Source organism: Chelonoidis abingdonii, chromosome 4, assembly GCF_003597395.2.
Source record: "Chelonoidis abingdonii isolate Lonesome George chromosome 4, CheloAbing_2.0, whole genome shotgun sequence".
In the NCBI taxonomy this organism is placed as follows: domain Eukaryota; kingdom Metazoa; phylum Chordata; order Testudines; family Testudinidae; genus Chelonoidis; species Chelonoidis abingdonii.
In genome coordinates, this window is record NC_133772.1 from 145,898,819 (window position 1) to 145,916,845 (window position 18,027).

General features: G+C 44.6%; 1 protein-coding gene across 2 annotated transcripts in view; it reads right to left on the minus strand.

The window, feature by feature from the left end:
- Positions 1 to 18,027, minus strand: part of MTHFD1 (methylenetetrahydrofolate dehydrogenase, cyclohydrolase and formyltetrahydrofolate synthetase 1) — a 78,217-nt gene that overhangs the window by 38,741 nt on the left and 21,449 nt on the right. For both annotated transcript variants that reach the window (XM_032774371.2, XM_032774372.2), the window contains 9 exons: positions 16,295 to 16,354; positions 13,932 to 13,985; positions 13,426 to 13,562; positions 13,102 to 13,202; positions 12,292 to 12,428; positions 10,445 to 10,556; positions 5,640 to 5,767; positions 3,307 to 3,404; positions 2,133 to 2,306 (listed from right to left, as the gene is read on the minus strand). In XM_032774371.2, the coding sequence (XP_032630262.1) occupies positions 2,133 to 2,306; positions 3,307 to 3,404; positions 5,640 to 5,767; positions 10,445 to 10,556; positions 12,292 to 12,428; positions 13,102 to 13,202; positions 13,426 to 13,562; positions 13,932 to 13,985; positions 16,295 to 16,354 (1,001 nt within the window). The remainder of the gene's footprint in view (positions 1 to 2,132; positions 2,307 to 3,306; positions 3,405 to 5,639; positions 5,768 to 10,444; positions 10,557 to 12,291; positions 12,429 to 13,101; positions 13,203 to 13,425; positions 13,563 to 13,931; positions 13,986 to 16,294; positions 16,355 to 18,027) is intronic.

An 18,027-nucleotide genomic window follows, 5' to 3' on the forward strand; every position in this document is an offset into this window, starting at 1 on the left:
ACACTAGAGAGGACCCAAGGTCAAGACTTGTGCAGAGAGGCCTCAGAGACAGTTCCAACACCAGTACGGATGTAAATGCAGGCTAGAACCGCATACACTGAACGGCACAAAACCAAGTGGCTTGCCATTGTGTACAGGAGCAGCTGCACAGCGAAGGCTAGAACCTTCCAAGACCAGAAGGAGATTCCACAGAAGGATTTGGAGAATAGCGGGCAGGATCTGTGGGACTTCCAGATCAACGGACAGCAGGGTACTGGCCAATCAACACACATCGTTGGTAACAGACAAGGACCAGAAGCTCAGCGGTGGCTATAAATATAGCAGTGACAAGTGACAGCAACAATCAGAAGAAGGAATACTGAGAAGCTGGGAAGTACTAAGGCCTGAAAGGGACAGAGAGGATGTGGAAAGTGAAGGCCAAATGGTCCCAGTGGTGGTAGGAGCACTCGGGCTGTGACTCCTAAGCTGGGTGATGGCTCCAACAGCATCCCTAGGAACAACATCAGAGCTCTCTGTCCAAAGAGTGCAGTGCAGGAACAGCTAAGATACTGCGCAGAACCTCAAACTCCCAGCCTCTGGTAGAGACCCGAGGTTGAGGGAAGACACATACCACCCATTAGGGTGAGAGGGGAATTTTTTTTTAATTTTTATATATTTATATATATATATATTATATTTACACACACACCCACACATTACACACACACACACACAGTATAAGTTTTAAACAAACAATTTAATACTGGTACACAGTGATGATGATTGTAAGCTTGGCTGAGGTGGAGGAGTCAGACGATGGGATATTTCCCAGGTAATGCCTTACTGCTAAATGAACTAACAATTGACATAGGGCTTGGCTACACTGGCACTTTACAGCGCTGCAACTTTCGCGCTCAGGGGTGTGAAAAAACAGGGCGGCAGCGCTGCACGCTACACCCATAGAGGATGTGGTTTACAAGCAGCGCTGGGAGACCTCTCTCCCAGCGCTGAGGCTCTGACTACACTCACACTTCAAAGCGCTGCCGTGGCAGCGCTCCTGCAGTGCTGCCGGGGCAGCGCTTTGAAATTTCTAATGTAGCCATACCCTGAGACCTCAAGGGTTAACTCTCACAACACTCTACAAGGCAACAGGAAAGGAGAGAGGGCAGACAGGGACACAAACCCTGTGTGTAAGAGAAAAAATGAGCATTTCCCCTTTAAGTAGCTGACCCCAGGCTGAAGTATACTGCCTTGTTAATTAAATAAGCTTGTTGAGAGGGCAGCTACTGCCTAGAAGCTGTCTCCCCCCTCCCCCGCTCTGTGGAAGAAGGGGTAAGTGGGTTGCAGGAGCAGGGGGAGACACCCTGACATTAGCCCCCTTCCCCCCTCCCCTGCACAGCAAGCAGGAGTCTCTGGGAGCAGCTCCAAGGCAGAGGGCAGGAGCAGCACATGGCAGTGTAGGGAGGGACAGCTGCTGCACAGGGAACTTAGGGGAGCGGGGAGCTGATAGGGGAAGCTGATGGGGGGCTGCTGGTCTACCCCAGTTCCAACCACCCACCAGCTAGCTGCAACAGGCTGCTCTTCCTGCAAGCAGTGGACAAAACAGGCGGCTGCCAAACGATGTTAGAAGGGAGCATTGCACAGCTTTAAACGAGCATGTTCCCTAATTGATCAGCAACTTAACATCGAAACAACTTTAACAAAGTTAACCGAGACAACTTTAAGTGAGGAGTTATTGTACCTTAGTGTGTACTGACACAGTCCCATTTCAAACAGTACTATGTTAGCATGCATTAGGGAACTTCTACTGCTCACCAGCAGGATGCACACAGTCCATTTAATTCATACTAACATGTCACACACTAAAATTTACACCCATCTGGTGTGGGCAAATGCACGATGCAGACAAGCCCCAAGTGTGGAGCCAGTTTATCCTACTGCAGCAGTTTTACACCATCCTTTGAAGCCTCTAGTGCCAGCCACCGTCAGACAGGATACTGAACTAGATGGACTCTGGGTCCGATCCAATTCCTATGAATTGCTCCAAGTTGCCTCCAACATTCTTAAAACTGTAGGGCAAAGCAACAAGGCTCCAAAACCCTCCCTCAGAAATTCTACATCCGAATATCACCTTTAAGGAAGGAACAACCTACCCTGTTACGACAACATATTTGCCGTCTGGCTGGTCCTTCAGGCGTTTGAGAGTTGACAGCAGGACTTTGGCTTTGGTCTGACCGTAGAGCTCCACCTCTTCGGAGAGCAAGCCAACTTCTCTAGCGAGCTGACCAATGCGCTTGGGTACGCAAGATCGAGATACCTCAATGTCACTTTAAGAAAAGAGGGAGGTGAATCTAATTTGCTGAAGCATGAAACTGCCTTCTTCCTGACAGGTATAGCCCACAGGCACCCAACGCAGGATTTAAAAACTGAAATCTCTAAGCTTTACAGCTAAAGAAGTCAATCTGCCCAAAGAGGTCCTCTCAGCCCATTATAGTATGGGTAAGGGCATCTCCCAAGTCAGTTTTGCTACTGATGCCTGTTACGTGGGAATTTTTTAGTCTTTCCTGGGACATTTCAAACACTTTCAAGTGTTTGTTATTAGCAGGAGCTGTAACTCAACAACTCTTATCTCAAGGTGCTCTTGTTCTCAGACTTCAACTCTCCCAAGGCAAAGGAAGGCATTTTGTTACTTGCTGCTTCAGCCATTATGCATTTAACTGGCCCTAGCAGTCTCTGACTTGCAGGAGGGCTGGGGAGATTAGCGTTTGTACAGAGCTTTGAGGCCCTGATTCAGGAAAATATTTAAGCACATGCTTAAGTCCCACTGAAGTCCATCAGTGTGACGTATGGCCATACATAATACTTTGCTGAACTGGGGTCTCCATGTGTAAATGGCTACATAGGTGCTGCCACAACATCTGTGGCAGCATCACTGCCCTTAAAAGCAGCTTGCCATTATCATACAATTATCCATATGTTAAAAACTATGATGTTGCCACCGCATATTGGCCCAGCATCATAAATTGCATCATTGTACACAACGAGGCCTCTGTCCTGGAGCATGATGTGTGTCCGTCTGGAGCCCTGATGCCACCGACAGGGCTCAGACAGGCAAAGGAGCCTGATCGCACGTGTCACTCTGCAGGATTGGACTGGAATGCTTTCCTCTGCAAAATGCTGGGAATTTTAAAAATGAGAATGAACTCAAGTAGTCACCCTCCTACCTCCAAACCTGCCATGGGAATTCCCATACACAGCCCAAAAGAAAACAAAGAACAGAAACACGACGTTACTAGATAGCTAGTGGCCGTTTACGTGAAGTGTTACCTTGGCACAGGAGTCCGTAAGCTGAGCTGGTTGTACTGGATGCTCCATTTCCCAGATTGGAACCGCTCTAGAAAACGTTGCGCGCTCTCAACTGTGCTCTAAACGTGCATAAAAAGGCTCAGTTTACAAATGTTGCAACACGTTGGTTAATAAGCACAGGTCCAGAAAGGACTGCCCAGCTCCCTCCTTTCTATCTCAGACAGCGACCAATGCTAACTCTGATTAAAGCCATTTATTTCCATTTTTCAATGAGACTTTTTGAAATGCTTACACTGGACTTATTTCCTCCCCATTCACCTCCATTTCCTCCTCCCTCCCCCAAAGGTAGGCAGGGGCCACTGTAGCTGCAGGCAAACTAGGCACCTGCCTCGGGTGGCAGGGTCAAACCTGAGCAGCGCAATGATCCTGTGCGCCTGGTTGCAATGTCACTCACATTTGACCCAGCCACACACTTCTCTCTTGGCAGAGGGGCGGCCAGGCCATATTTAAGTGTCATTGAGACCTGGCACTTGTCCCCTGCCATCATAACCACCAAACCGTCAGAAGGCTTGCTGCACCCCCTAGAAAGTCCTATGCCCCCATTGCCCCCCACAGCTGAGAATCTCTGTTCTAGGCAGTAGGAGGGGGCAGCCCCTTAAAGTTTTGCCTAGGATGGCTGATTGTCTTGAGCAGCCTCTGAAGGCAGGTGCTATGCTACTGCTATCTTTCTTGTGCCACCTCATGGCTTGTTTTAAAATGACAGCTAGCGCTCCCTAAGAGCGCCCCCCCAGCGAAGCCTCTTCAGCCCACTGTCCAGGCACTCTGGGTTCCTGAGCAGGGCCGGCCACAGGCCAAATGGCACCCCAGGCAAGTAGCATCTTCAGCACCCCTTCCTCCATCTGTTAAACTTTTGAATACCTTATTTTTTATTGCATTTGTAGCCCATTTCATGACTTTGATGCACGATGTGCATGCATGATTTATCCCTGTCATATGAGACGATAAATCTGCACACAAGGATCTGTAAATCTGTATTTAGTCATGCCATATATAAGCAAATAAAAATATTCATTTCCTCTAAGCTTATAGGAACTTTTAATTTTAAGAATAACGGAAACGTACCAACATGAAGAAATTGAAGTGGGCACCACGATCGGGTGGACCAGTATTAAATAGTGTTACAGCAGGTGACAGTCTTAGAACATTAACCCTAGCTCTTTAGTTCAAAAGGTCGTCTTTCTTGCCTTTACCCTCATGAACTGAAGCATAGCTTCTCATTAAATATACCTCTACCCCAATATAATACTGTCCTCGGGATCCAAAAAAATCTTACTACGTTATAGGTGAAACTGCGTTATATTGAACTTGCTTTGATATGCCGGAGCGCACAGGCCTGCTCCCCTGGAGCACTGCTTTATCGCGTTATATCCGAATTCGTGTTATATCGGGGTAGAGGTGTATGCTCTTTACTAGTCGCTGCTTACACTCTTCAAGTCTTACAATACAAGTACCCTTTCACAATTACACAATATCGCAGCTGGGGCTCTCACTTCATTCTTATCTCACTGACTGACTGGTGACTCCCCGCCCCTTCTATACCCACGAGGGCATGGCTGACAACATTCCAGGAGGTTCAAGGAAAGCGTAGTTCTCGGAAAGTCTGGAAGGTTCCACCAGATTCTACAAAGGTCTGGATCATTCTAGGAGGTTAGTGAAAATGGAATCCACATACAGAATACCTGAAACATTTTACTTCAAACATTCTATTTTCCCTTTTGTTTCTAACAAAAACAGCTTCCCAAGCCTGGCGTGACCCCAAGTCTGGCACCCCAGGCAGTGACCTGTCTCTAAATCCAGTCCTGTTCCTGGGAGTCATGAACCATCTCCCAACAAGCTAGAGCTGCAGTCCCCTTGCACTGTTGAAACTCTCCTCTGGAGGCGGGGGGGACAACGACTTTCCTCTGCCAGGATTCTAGCGAATTAAGCCCATTGCAAACCTGGATTGCTTTTCACAGCATCAGGAAGAGGGCATGCAAGGCACCAGGCTAGTGACACTGGAAATGGCACTCAACTCTTAGGACAAACCCCATGATGTCAGTGAAGTCATGATGATGACTGATGTCAGTGAAGTCACAAGCAAAGAGACAGCGAACAAAATCTCAAACACACACAAGAAGCACACACACAAAGCCGTGTAGGGCATTTCTGTGGGATGTTTGATCAGCAGCCTAACTCCTCCCAGGCACTCACCCACCCCCAGAAATGTCCACTGTTATTTACTGTGTGTTAATTGGCTAGTCATACAAATGCACAAAAAGGACAGGCAGGACACATTCCATCTGCGGTTCACATACCTGCATTAGCATGGCCACGGTCATAGGTCCCACACCACCAGGGACAGGGGTGATGTACGAAGCTCTTTCCTTCGCTGCACTGTAAGCCACATCTCCTACTATTGTTTTCCCATTGGGCTTTGTACTGTCTGGGAGGGGGGAGATAAAGTTATGCGCAGAGCATTTCACTGAAACAAAAGAGACTGAACTCCCACTGAGACGAGGGCTTGCCCACATCAAAATAGAAGTTCAGCCATACTGCAAGCAGCAAAGAGATAAAATGATCAAGCTGGAAAATGCTAGATTTCTTTGTTTCCCAAAGGGTAATTTTAGGGCTTATGAACTCAGACTGGATCAATAGCACTATCTACCCAAAGAGCAGGTAGAACACAGGCAGTCTCTACTTCCTTGAGGGTGCTGGGGCTTCCTTAAAGGGACATGTAACCTGGGAAATTTCATAGAAGGCTCCAGATCACATGGTGCTTCTGGGAAAGGAAGGGAGGGACCATGTGCTCACAAAGTCCTGGCTTTGTGGGTGCAGAAGGGGCAGCTGAGGTGTGGAACTTGGGGGAAGGGATAGCTCAGTGGTTTCAGCTTTGGACTGCTAAATCCAGGGTTATAAATTCAATCCTTAAGGGGGCCACTTAGGGATCTGGGACAAAAATTGGTTCTCCTAGTGAAGGCAGGGGCTGGACTCAAGGACCTTTCAAGGTCCCTTCCAGTTCTAGGAGATAGTTATAATAACTGGAGATATATTTAAACCCACCAACTCATTTAGTCCCCCATACAGCTGTTGGAAATTGTCCTAAACTGGAAGTACAGTTCTCAGTCAGACTGGAAGCAGTGAGGGGTGGGAGAGAAACATGTTTTCCAGCAAGAAGTTACGTTTCCTTTTGCTTTTCATATTTAGATTAAATTAGATTTCCTGCATTTCAGAGCAAGCTGAGGCTCTGATCTGTTCTGCACTTAAGTGATTACATACTGTGAAGTGTGGCACATGAAATACGAGATGGAATTAGGTAGAACATTTAATCTTGCCAGCATGCTATAAATAATGACACAGGAGCTGAAACTGAATACTAATAGCCCAGTTTATAACACGAGTTACACTTCAGCGTCAACCATTATGAGCAAGTATCATGCCACACACTGGTTAACTTACATTGAAGAAATTCACCACTTTTTAGAGAGAGGACAGAGTTTTCCATTTTTATTTTTTTCCCCAGTTTCTTGCTTTGTTCAAATGGTTGGCCAGCAATACTGCAGTATCACTAGGTTAGTGTCCAGTCAAATTAAACTTGAAATACAACTTAATCCCCGTCCTCCACTTAAACATCTTAAATTTCTATTTCTCTAATTAGTCTCTCCTCTCTATTTGGCAAAGGTTAATCACCACTTCTTACCCTTCCCCATAAATAAACGGTCCAGAATCCAATATGTTTTGGGATTTTTTTAATTCACTGTGCATTAAGTGAGGTTGGCAGGGAGGTTCACTTGTCTGGAGACAGAACTCATTCACCTACTCAGCAGAGGAACTCAATTTTAGGTGTAGCACACCAAAATGGTGGCTTTCACTTTCTCTGCAAGAGTGGTGGATGTTTACTTCAGTGATTTAGAATGCAGAGGACATTACATGAAGAGGGATGTAACATCTGGTCTGAAAGAACTTCCCAGTTTATCTCAAAGCAAGAAATCAGAAATGTTTAATTTTTTAATAAACCAGAAAGAAATCTCAGTTAAGCAGTATTATAACCAGAGGGCCATATTTCACCCTTGGTTGCTCTTGCGCAGCTCCATGCACTTCAATGTGGCTGCACAACAAGAATGTTGGACAGAATATAATCAAAAGCTTTAATACTATTAAAAAAATATAAAACAAACAACAGGAGAAAAATTGAAAGGAAAGTCAAAACAAAAGCAACTAAAGTCAACACTAATTCTACAACCACTGTTACTGATGACTAGCAGTTTTGAAGTTTTGCTACATGTGTGTGTTAAGTGACAAGTTTCCTTCTTGTGTTCAAAGCCTGAACCATGTCATGGTTGTTAAATCCTGTTTCTACAGCAACTGTTAGTAATCTGCCATCTTGCTGCCTGAGCTACAGAATAATTCATCCTCCCATCCTGAAGTGTAACTTGATTACATTATTTGCATTTTGCATTCTGAATTACATTTTCTTCTAAGGATGCCAAGGACTACAAATCATACCAGCAACAAAGCTTCATCCCTGAGAACAAAATCAAACAATTGATAAATTATGTACTCAAAACAAAACATCCTAATCTGGGTCTGATACACAGGCAAGCCAGAAAAGCAGATTTTATTCTCTATTGTGAAGCTAAGTCTGCAAGATAATATAAATGAAGAGGAAACGGTGACTATTTGACCAGCTTTAAAATTTTTCCCCTCTTGTGTGCCAAGAAGTGGTCAGTTAGAGGATCCTTTGTCTGTTCTTCCCAGTCATCCTTTAACCCACCTCTCCACTATACATCCCACCACACACGCGCACACACACACACACACACTGCATCTTCCTAAACATACAACAGATTTTCTTCACTGCTAAAATATCAGAGGACAAAAAAGTTCAACAGCTAGAGGTCAAAGAAACCACATGGTGACATTTTATAGATATGAGACTACAAGGCCCCTTCCCAGAGTTCACAGTCAAATCTGCACACCTGAAAGTGAACTGCTCATGTCAAGATAAAAGACTCAACATCTGGAAGGACAAAGTGATTGAGGTGATATCTTTTACTGGACCAACTTCTGTTGGTGAAAGAGACAAGCTTTCGAGCTACACAGAGCTCTTCTTCTGAAAGTCAGTTGTAAAGATATTCGCTGTTGGATGCTACTGCTGTACAATTTCACAGAGCCAGACTGATTCCCCAGCGAGTTAGCTCTGCACAGGGACATGCAAGCATCTACTCAATGTTTCCTTGAAGTTCTTTCTAGCAGGCCAGGGCAGGGTGTTGCTTGGTCTTCTCCTTTGCTGTGGCAATCTGCTTGTCCAATTCCTAAATTCATGGATTCCAAATAGTCGACTGAGGTTCAAGGACACCCAACACAGGGGATCTCTGACACACCTCATCTTCCAGCTCTCCCATCCCACACAAACAGAGGCTCCCCAGGACCTAGAACTACCCCTTAAAGGAGGGTTCCAAACTGTGGAAAGAAAGCTGTGTAAGCAGAAGTGCCCTGTGGGATTTTTTTTGAAAGAGGGCAAAGACTATGCCGATTCTGTGGCCCACCCCCAGTACTGCCCTTCCGTCCCCTCCCCACAGCACAGAGGATTTCTGCAGGGCTGGAACTATGCAGATGAGGTGCCACTCCCCCCATCTCCATCCTTTGGGACAGGATTTGCTGCATCCCAGCCCTCCCCAGCTACGGAGACCAGTTATAATACAATACACAGTACTGAAGCCAAACAGCTTTATATCAGTCCCAGAGCTGCAATTCACATTCTCTGCTGGTACACTTCTACCCCAATATAACGCCACCTGTATAACATAAATTCGGATATAACACGGTAAAGCAGCGCTCCGAGGGCGGGGCTCCGCACTCCGGCGGATCAAAGCAAGTTCAATATAACGTGCTGTCACCTATAACGTGGTAAGATTTTTTTGGCTCCCAAGGACAGCCTTATATCAGGGTAGAGGTGTATCTAGCTGGGAACACTTATATCCACTGGAGGCCAGTTTGTCTACTTTCTACATAGCATTCAGAGCACAAGACTTCTGTTAATCAAAATGGGCCAGCAGCACATACTCTGGGAAGAGTTTTTCTTGGAGAAGCTGACAAAGCAGCCTCTGTTTCCCCTCTAGCATCATGATCCTGGCCCTGGTTTCCCAAAGGTTCCACAGCATTTCCCGGGGGTTCTTTTAAAGCCTGTGATGAAGAGGGAAGAAGCAAGTGGAAGCTTTACAAAACTCTGTAGCTTCCAACACTGAACGCTAGTGTTCAATACGGAATATTTACATAGGATAAATTTTAAAACGCTTGTCTGCTAAGCCTCATATCTCCCCAAATGCGTCAGCCTATAGAACTGCCACAGGTGATTTTACACTAGGTTCAAACCTTTCTAAAGTCAGAAGGACAAAAGTGATCATCAAGGAAATCAGGACCAATTTCTCAGACATGCAGTCCAGTCCACGCAAGCTCTTGAACAATGGCAAGACAGTGGTATACCGGGAACACAATGGTATTTTTATTTGCAACATGTTTTAACAGGGGAGGCTGCAATCTGCTTTGTTTTATGCAAATCAAACATGGCTCTTTGGTTCCTGATAGATTGCCAACGTTTGGGTGGCCCGACACAGATATATCAAATAACAATAAACAGCAAGGGCAGTTTTATGTTAAGCAGAGGACTTAATGTTTTTAACTACAACAACTCAGATGTCATCTGCAAGAGGCAAGACAGCTGAGCTGTAGGCGAGAAATGTCTTTACCTTCCATTAGATAATTACATTGCAACAAAATGACTGATCAATTATAAAGCTACCTTCTTAAAAGCCCTGGGGGCGTAGGCATGATGACAGCTTGACTGTGACTAATTTCCCATATCATGTAATACCTGTAACTTGGATTTAAAATGAGAGGAGGGGGAACAGAATGAGCCAGACCATTTGTTTCTTCTTTACAAGTTACAAAAAGCAGTTAAATTAAACCCTAGACAAAAATCCATAGCCAGATGATTTTCCGCTAGACTCTCCAGTGGTTTGCAAATTATATTACGCTTCACGAATATAGTCCAAATTTAAGTAGAGGTTTCCATCAAGATGCAGCAACGGTGTAATACCCCCACTCACATACACATGCTTACCTGGTATATAGTTGATTCCACAGTCTATTACTACAGCACCGGGTTTAATCCATTCCCCTTTTACCATTTCAGGTTTACCAGCTGCAACCACCAGGATATCAGCTTTACTAACCTATCAAAATAACTCTGTGTCACTACAGCAGATACAAAGCAGATCATTTTTGGTTTACTTTTAGTCATCTGCATTTTCAAAAAAGCAACAGGTGTCCCCAACACAAAACAAAAATCCTCCATGAAGCCCAGGGATGGGCGGGAAGGAAATATTCGTATGGCTACTTTGAAGACCTTGTGACTGTGAATTCAGAGGCATGGAGTTAGATTAGGAGCACCTGGAAGTCACCTTTCCACCTCATGCTGACTGTATTTGATCTTATAATCATTAATCTTTGTTAATGCAGGTCAGAGATCTATCTATTATTATTGTTGGTATTACAATGGTACACAGAAGCTCCAACGAGAAGGGGGACTCTATTGGGCCAGGCACATACACTGTACAGACATATAGTGAGAGAGTCCCTGCTCTGAAGAGCTTATAACCTAAACAGACAAAGGGGGCAGAACGGAGACGCTAAGTGACATGATCAAGGTCACATAGCAGGTCAGTGGCAGAGGTGGGAGTAGACTCCATGTGTCCTAATTCCTAGGCAAGGACCTCTATGTACCAGCCCATCCTTAACACTACTGTACATTCATCATCTTCTCCTCAAGTTAACCCATTCACTTTCCAACAGCAGAACTGTTCTTTTCAGAGTAGGCTGGTTGGAGAAACAGCCAGAACATCTCAGAAAGCCATCAGCCATACCTCCTGCACATGCCTCTAAACCCGGGGTAGGCAACTTATGGCATGTGTGCCGAAGGCGGGCACATGAGCTGATTTTCAGTGGCACTCACACTGCCTGGGTCCTGGCCACCGGTCTGGAGGGCTCTGCATTTTAAACTTAATTTTAAATGAAGCTTCCTAAACATTTTAAAAACCTTATTTACTTTACATACAACAATAGTTTAGTTATATATTATAGACTTAGAGAAAGAGACCTTCTAAAAACATTAAAATGTATTACTGGCACACGAAACCTTAATTTAAAGTGAATAAATGATGGTTGTCAACCACTGCTCTAAACCAACCAGTGTTAGCAACGCAGTCTTCTGGCTCAAATCGTTATTAATTATGGATTTATTCTTTTAACATTCATGAGGTCATAACACAAAACGCACTGTAATTTGGCATTACCACTCACTTAGACCATATTGATACGTCTGGCAGACCTGATCCAAGCTCTATAGTTAAAGATGCGAACAGAAATCTATTATGGGGGTAAAGTAAGTGCTGAAATGACCCTATCTAGTTTTTCATAGGGAGTAGTTATCTTCTTCATTTTTCTTTATATTAAGAGGGAGAAGATTTATATTTGGATTTTATTAATACTTTGCACTTAAACCATTAATAAGCCTAATGACAACCTTGTGAGGTTAGGTCTGTTTTGTTATCCCCACTTTAACCACCATAGGAACACCCGAGTTCTGTTTTACAGTATCATAGAGCACTGCAGCTTTTCTGATCTGTGTTACATTCATACACACCCACTCTTTTGCTTGATTGCTGACGCATGTCAATTGTTATTACAATACAGCAATACAGCCACCACACCATTGCTGACTTACTCTTGCTGTTGAGCAGGAAAATGGGACCAGTCTCACGAGCAATTTTAAAGACCCCAGTGGAAAGCTTTTTTGGGGGTTCATCTTAACAGAGGCTTCTAAAGTACAGGCTTTTGCAAACTCATTTGTAGAAAGAGACAGGCATGTGTATATATTGTACAGGGTCTAAATAAACACCCTGTCCTTACCTCCTCAGCCAATGCTGCCGTTTTTGTGTGGCAAGTGGTTACAGTTGCATGGCTCCACAGGAGAAGGTCATGCATTGGAGCACCGACTATCTTACTGCGTCCAACCACCACTGCTTTTCTACCTGCAATTTGGATGCCTGAAACATAATAAGATTCAGTTTTAGGTTAGCAGTACAAATAACCTGGGCGCATCCCAGCTGTCAATTAATTCAACTTTATTCTAGAGCCATTAGTCAGCATAGATCCAGCCATGGCTCTTAGGAAAGTCACAGTGAGTCATCCTGGGCTAGAAAACACAGCTGTCTACATGATAGGGCTCTGAAGGTCAAGAAGTGGAAGGTGGAGAGCTATAAGAAATCTCTTTTCCTAGTGGGGTGGAGGGACAGAGGAAGACTAGAGCTTTCAGAAAAGGCTACAACATACTGTACACTAAGCATACTTTTTCAGCTCATCAAGGGACATAAGAACTTAAGAATGGCCGTACCTGGTCAGACCAAAGGTCCATCTAGCCCAGTATCCTGTCTACCAACAGTGGACAATGCCAGGTGCCCCAGAGGGAGTGAACCTAACAGGCAATGATCAAGTGATCTCTCTCCTGCCATCCGTCTCCATCCTCTGATGAACAGAGGCTAGGGATACCATTCTTTACCCATCCTGGCTAATAGCCATTTATGGACTTAACCTCCATGAATTTATCCAGTTCCCTTTTAAACGCTGTTATAGTCCTAGCCTTCACACAATGTGCTCATCAGTAACGAGGACAGGACTAAGGAGAACCATCAGTCCCCCAAATATACTTTAATTACTTACCTGTCTGTCTGATAAGCTCCATGCATCCTTTGGGTGTACACGGGATGAAGCAGTCTCTAAGGTCACCTCTGGACAGTTTCCCAGCATTGATACTAGTTAACCTAAAATATACAAATTGAAGGGACAACGGTATGTATGTGCCAGGAATAGGATCTCAAACTTACACTAATTGGGAAATTATCTGTTTCCATAATACCAATATTTATATATTTTAAAGTTATTTGTTAAATTTAGAATCATTACTTTAAGCAGATAGGTTTAAAAGAAAAAGAGCAAGTTGTATGCTAAAACACTGCATACCCTCCATCTGCAAAATCAGCTTACCCATCCACATCCTTTTCAGGTGCAACAGCATTGGTCACTTTGTCTGTATTGATGGGTTTATCTGTATCTAGAGGCAACTGCACTATAAATCCATGAACTGCAGGGTCTTCATTCAAAACAGTGATGCACCTCAGCACCTATATATTTAAGGTGAGGACAGGATTAAAAACATTAAGAATTATAAATTGAAACAAGTCTGGTGCAGGTACTGGAATGTTGCATTTTCTGGCTGGATAGAATTTGGGAACACCACACACATACAAGATGTTTAGTTCTCCCATATAAAAATACAAATTACTTGTGGATTTATCTTTCAGAAACATCTAGATTAAAATCTTTAAAACTTTTCAGCATTTGGTGATCTCTGTTCTTTTTGCAGAGTCACCCCTTAAAGGCAAATGTTTCTTTATATAAAAACATAGGTCAAAGAAATATACACACATTCTATCTTTTTAATATCAAACCAAAATTAAGGGCTTCTTAACGAGACTGACCAAATCACTTACCTCAGCTTCTGTTGCAGTGTTTGGCAGCTTAATGTGATTGGCATTGATCCCAATCTGCAAAAGAGAGAACTCAGAAGTGATCTGGTTTTCTAATTGATATAAGAGGCAATATGTAAAAACAGCGTGGCAGTTCTCTCATTCCAGCCCAGGCTTGTGATAGAATCCATCATGCGTTCTAATCTGACCGAGGGACAGGCAATAAAGTCCTGTTACTCGGAAGAATATAAGTCAAAAAGAAGATCAAGAATAGTACCCCACCTAATTAACTTTTCCGTCATTGTTTTTATTACCCCATACTGTAACATAGGTTACAAAACAAAGAGAATCTCTAGCTATCGGATGGCAATTCAGCTTGAAAGCAGCTGCTGTACTAGCACTGACAAAAATGACACTGCTCTGGAATGCTAGCAAACAACAACATCACCCATCATCTTAGACAATAGGAGCCAATTTCCCCTTCCACAAGGCCGGGTATACTGTAGCATACAAGTATCAGAGGGGTAGCCATGTTAGTCTGTAGCCACAAAAACAACGAGGAGTCCAATGGCATCTTAAAGACTAACAGATTTATTTGGGCATAAACTTCCGTGGATAAAAAACCCACTTCTTCAGATTTATGGAGTGAAAATTACAGATGCAGGCATAAATATACTGACACATGAAGAGAAGGGAGTTACCTTATCAGGAATGGTAACACACAAAAGCCAGTAGGAGAATACTTCAATCTCCCTGGACATTTTATAACAGATTTAAAAGTAGCCATACTTGAACAAAAAAAGTTCAAAAACAGACTTCCAAGAGAAACTGCAGAGTTACAATTCATTTGAAAATTTAACACCATTAATTTGGGCTTGAATAGGGACTGCGAGTGGCTGTCTCACTACAAAAGCAATTTTCCCTCTCTTTGTATTGACACTTCCTCATCAATTATTGGGCGTGGACCACATCCACCCTGATAGAATTGGCCCTGTCAACACTGGTAAACTTTTTAAGTGAAGACATACCCCTTGTAAGGTAACTCCCTTCTCTTCATCTGTAATTTTCACTCCATGCATCTAAAGAAGTGGGTTTTTTTTTACCCATGAAAGCTTATGCCCAAATAAATCTGTCTTTAAGGTGCCACCAGACTCCTCATTGTTTTGTACCATACAGTGGCTGCAGAGCAATGAGTTGAAATAAAGCAACTGCAGGAGTATGCCTTCATGAGGGGTCAGGGATAGCTCAGTGGTTTGAGCATTGGCCTGCTAAACCCAGGGTTGTGAGTTCAATCCCTGAGGGGGCCATTTATGGAACTGGGGTAAAAATCTGTCTGGGGATTGGTCCTGCTTTGAGCAGGGGGTTGGACTAGATGAACTTCTGAGGTCCCTTCCAACCCTAATCTTCTACGATTCTATGAAGAACAGGAGTCTAGGGGTTGCTAGGACAGAACAGTGCAGTGGGCACATGGAAACTAAGAGCTTGTCTACACTATAAACATGTGCATTTGTTTATAGTGTAGAGCTTGTCTACACTATAAACATTTGCAAACACTATAAACTAACTACATTGATATTGCCAGAGTAAGCCACACCAGTGCAAGTCCCAGTTTATATCAGTGCAGCTTGTCTACATTAGGGGTTTGCATAGGTATAGCCATATGAAGGGCTTTAAAGGCATGTTTTTATTACCTGGTATGTGTGGGGTGCGGTGTATAATACACCTCTATCCCGATATAACACAACCCGATACAACACGAATTCGAATATAACGCGGTAAAGCAGCGATCTGGGGAGGCGGCGCTGCATGCTCCGGCAGATCAGCGTGTCTCGCTCCGACACGCTGCTTTAAGCAGCGTGTTACGGGTGGGAGGCAGGCGAGAGGGTAAGTTGGATGAGGGGGCGAATGAGGAGGTGAGTGGCAGGCAGAAGCGGGGTGAGGAGGCAGGCGGGTGGGAAGACGGTGAGCAGGAGAGTAGCAGTCGAGCGGACGCAGGGAGGTGTGCTGGACAGACAGTGAGGAGACTAGTAGGGAGGCGAGTGGCGGGCAGGTAGATGGGGTGAGGAGGTGAGGGGTAGCCGGGCAGGAGCGCTGGGCAGATGGTGAGGAGACTAGTCGGGAGGCTGATTTGTCCTGGGCCCCGCACCCCTTTAGGGACAGCTCCGACACAGTGATCTGAGCAGCGTGTTAAGGGTGCCAGGCCGGGGTCAAGTGGTTGGATAAGGAGCAGAGGGTGTCAGGGGTGGTCAGGGGAGAAGAAGCCTTCCCTACCCGATATAAGGCAGTTTCACCTATAATACTAAGATTTTTTTGACTCCTGAGGACCGTGTTATACCAGGATACAGGTGTATTTAGGAAGAAAATTCAAGTTATGATCTAGGCATTACCTCAGCAGCAGCCTTCAGCTTCACACTAATGTAGATATTTGAATCATCCCGATCCCCAACCTAGAGGGTGAAAGGACAGAGACAAGTCACATTGGAAAGCAGAGATACAGACGGACAGAAATATGTATCTGAATTTGAATGAGTCTTCCTATAGCAAAAGAATACAGCCAGACAGAGCGAACGGAAAATGTCCTTTTAAGTGAAAGATAGGTAAACAGTTTGGCTAATTTTCTAAGTAGCAGCCATTTATAGCTTTTGGAAGCCTTTAATATGGTACATTCCAAAGCAGAGAAAACTGCCCAGTCTCTTTCCTGAAAAAGTTACATCTAAAATGTAGTAACATGACTTGCAAGCACAGACATAGCTTTATACCCAATAGCACTGCCAGGATCTTTCAGCGTTATTGATCACTGATCAGAAGACAGCCACTTCCCATAGTGCAGAACATACTATGTAGAGTTACGGGCTACAAAGCACAGTTTATGTATAAGAGAGAGGTTTTGGACTCATGAATTATCCGAGGCTAGATCTGATGTGAACCACTGCTCTGTACGCAGTGAAAGCAACAATTTCACACTGAAACAGTCACCAGATATTTGCTTCCTCTAATTGAAGGCAGGGGTCCTGACATGGTGAGGAGACAAGAGGAGTCACTCTTGGGCCTTGGCTACACTTGAGAGTTACAGCGCTGTAACTCACTCCCCATCCACACTGGCAAGGCACATACAGCGCTGCATGTACTCCACCTCGACGGGAGGAATAAAGAGAATAGCACTGGTGCTGCAGCCCTGGGGTGCCAGTGTAAACAGGGAATAATCTTATTACGCTGTAACTGACCCCGGAAGCTTCCCATAATGCTTTTAAGTAAAGATTACTGTCTTTGTTTTGTTGTGATGCCTCTGTTTGTTTTGTTGTGAACTCGGAGCTCCTGGAGCTGCCTATCTGAAAAAACAAACACAGCTACTGTTTGCTGTGAATGAGCTCCCTTTGGAACGCTCACAGCTAGTGTTTGCTTGAAGAGATGGGGCTTGAGGAGGTGCGGGAGGGAGGGGAGTCCATTTCGGGGAGGCTGCTTATTTGGTCTGTGAGGAAAAAAACAAAGAGGGCTATTTGCTTTCAGTGAGTGAGAGAAGGGTGGAGGAGGGGGTCGGAACGTGCAGCTGCTGACAGAGTGTCGGCTCCAAAAATCCACTCTCTCTCCCCGCCACACTCCCTGTCACACTCCATCCCGCCCCATCCCTTTTGAAAAGCATGTTGCAGCATGTTGAACGCTGGGCTAGCTGCTCATAATGCACTGCTGCCAATGCCGCTGCAGATGCTGCAAATGTGGCCACAACAGTGTGCTGCTGGCTGTCAGCGTGGCCAGACTGCAGCGCTTTCCCTATTCTGCTGTACGAAGACAGGTTTAACTCCCAGCGCTGTACAGCTGCAAGTGTAGCCATAACTTTGACCTCCTTGTCTGGCAGCATACAATACTGATATGCGCTCATGTCACATTTCCGCTAGAGTCAGAGCATGCAGGGAGGAAATCCCACCATCAAAAAAGAGCAAGATCTAAGCTCAGATACTCGGCTTTGATGTCAGTTCAAAGTAGGAGCTCAGATTACATACACACAATTAAACCTCTGGCCTTCACCTCATTGATGATTCCCCTCTCGACATGGCAAACCTTGTTGCTGCACATATTTAAGCAGCATCTCCCTTGCCTGGCTACTTGTATGCAAAACACAGAC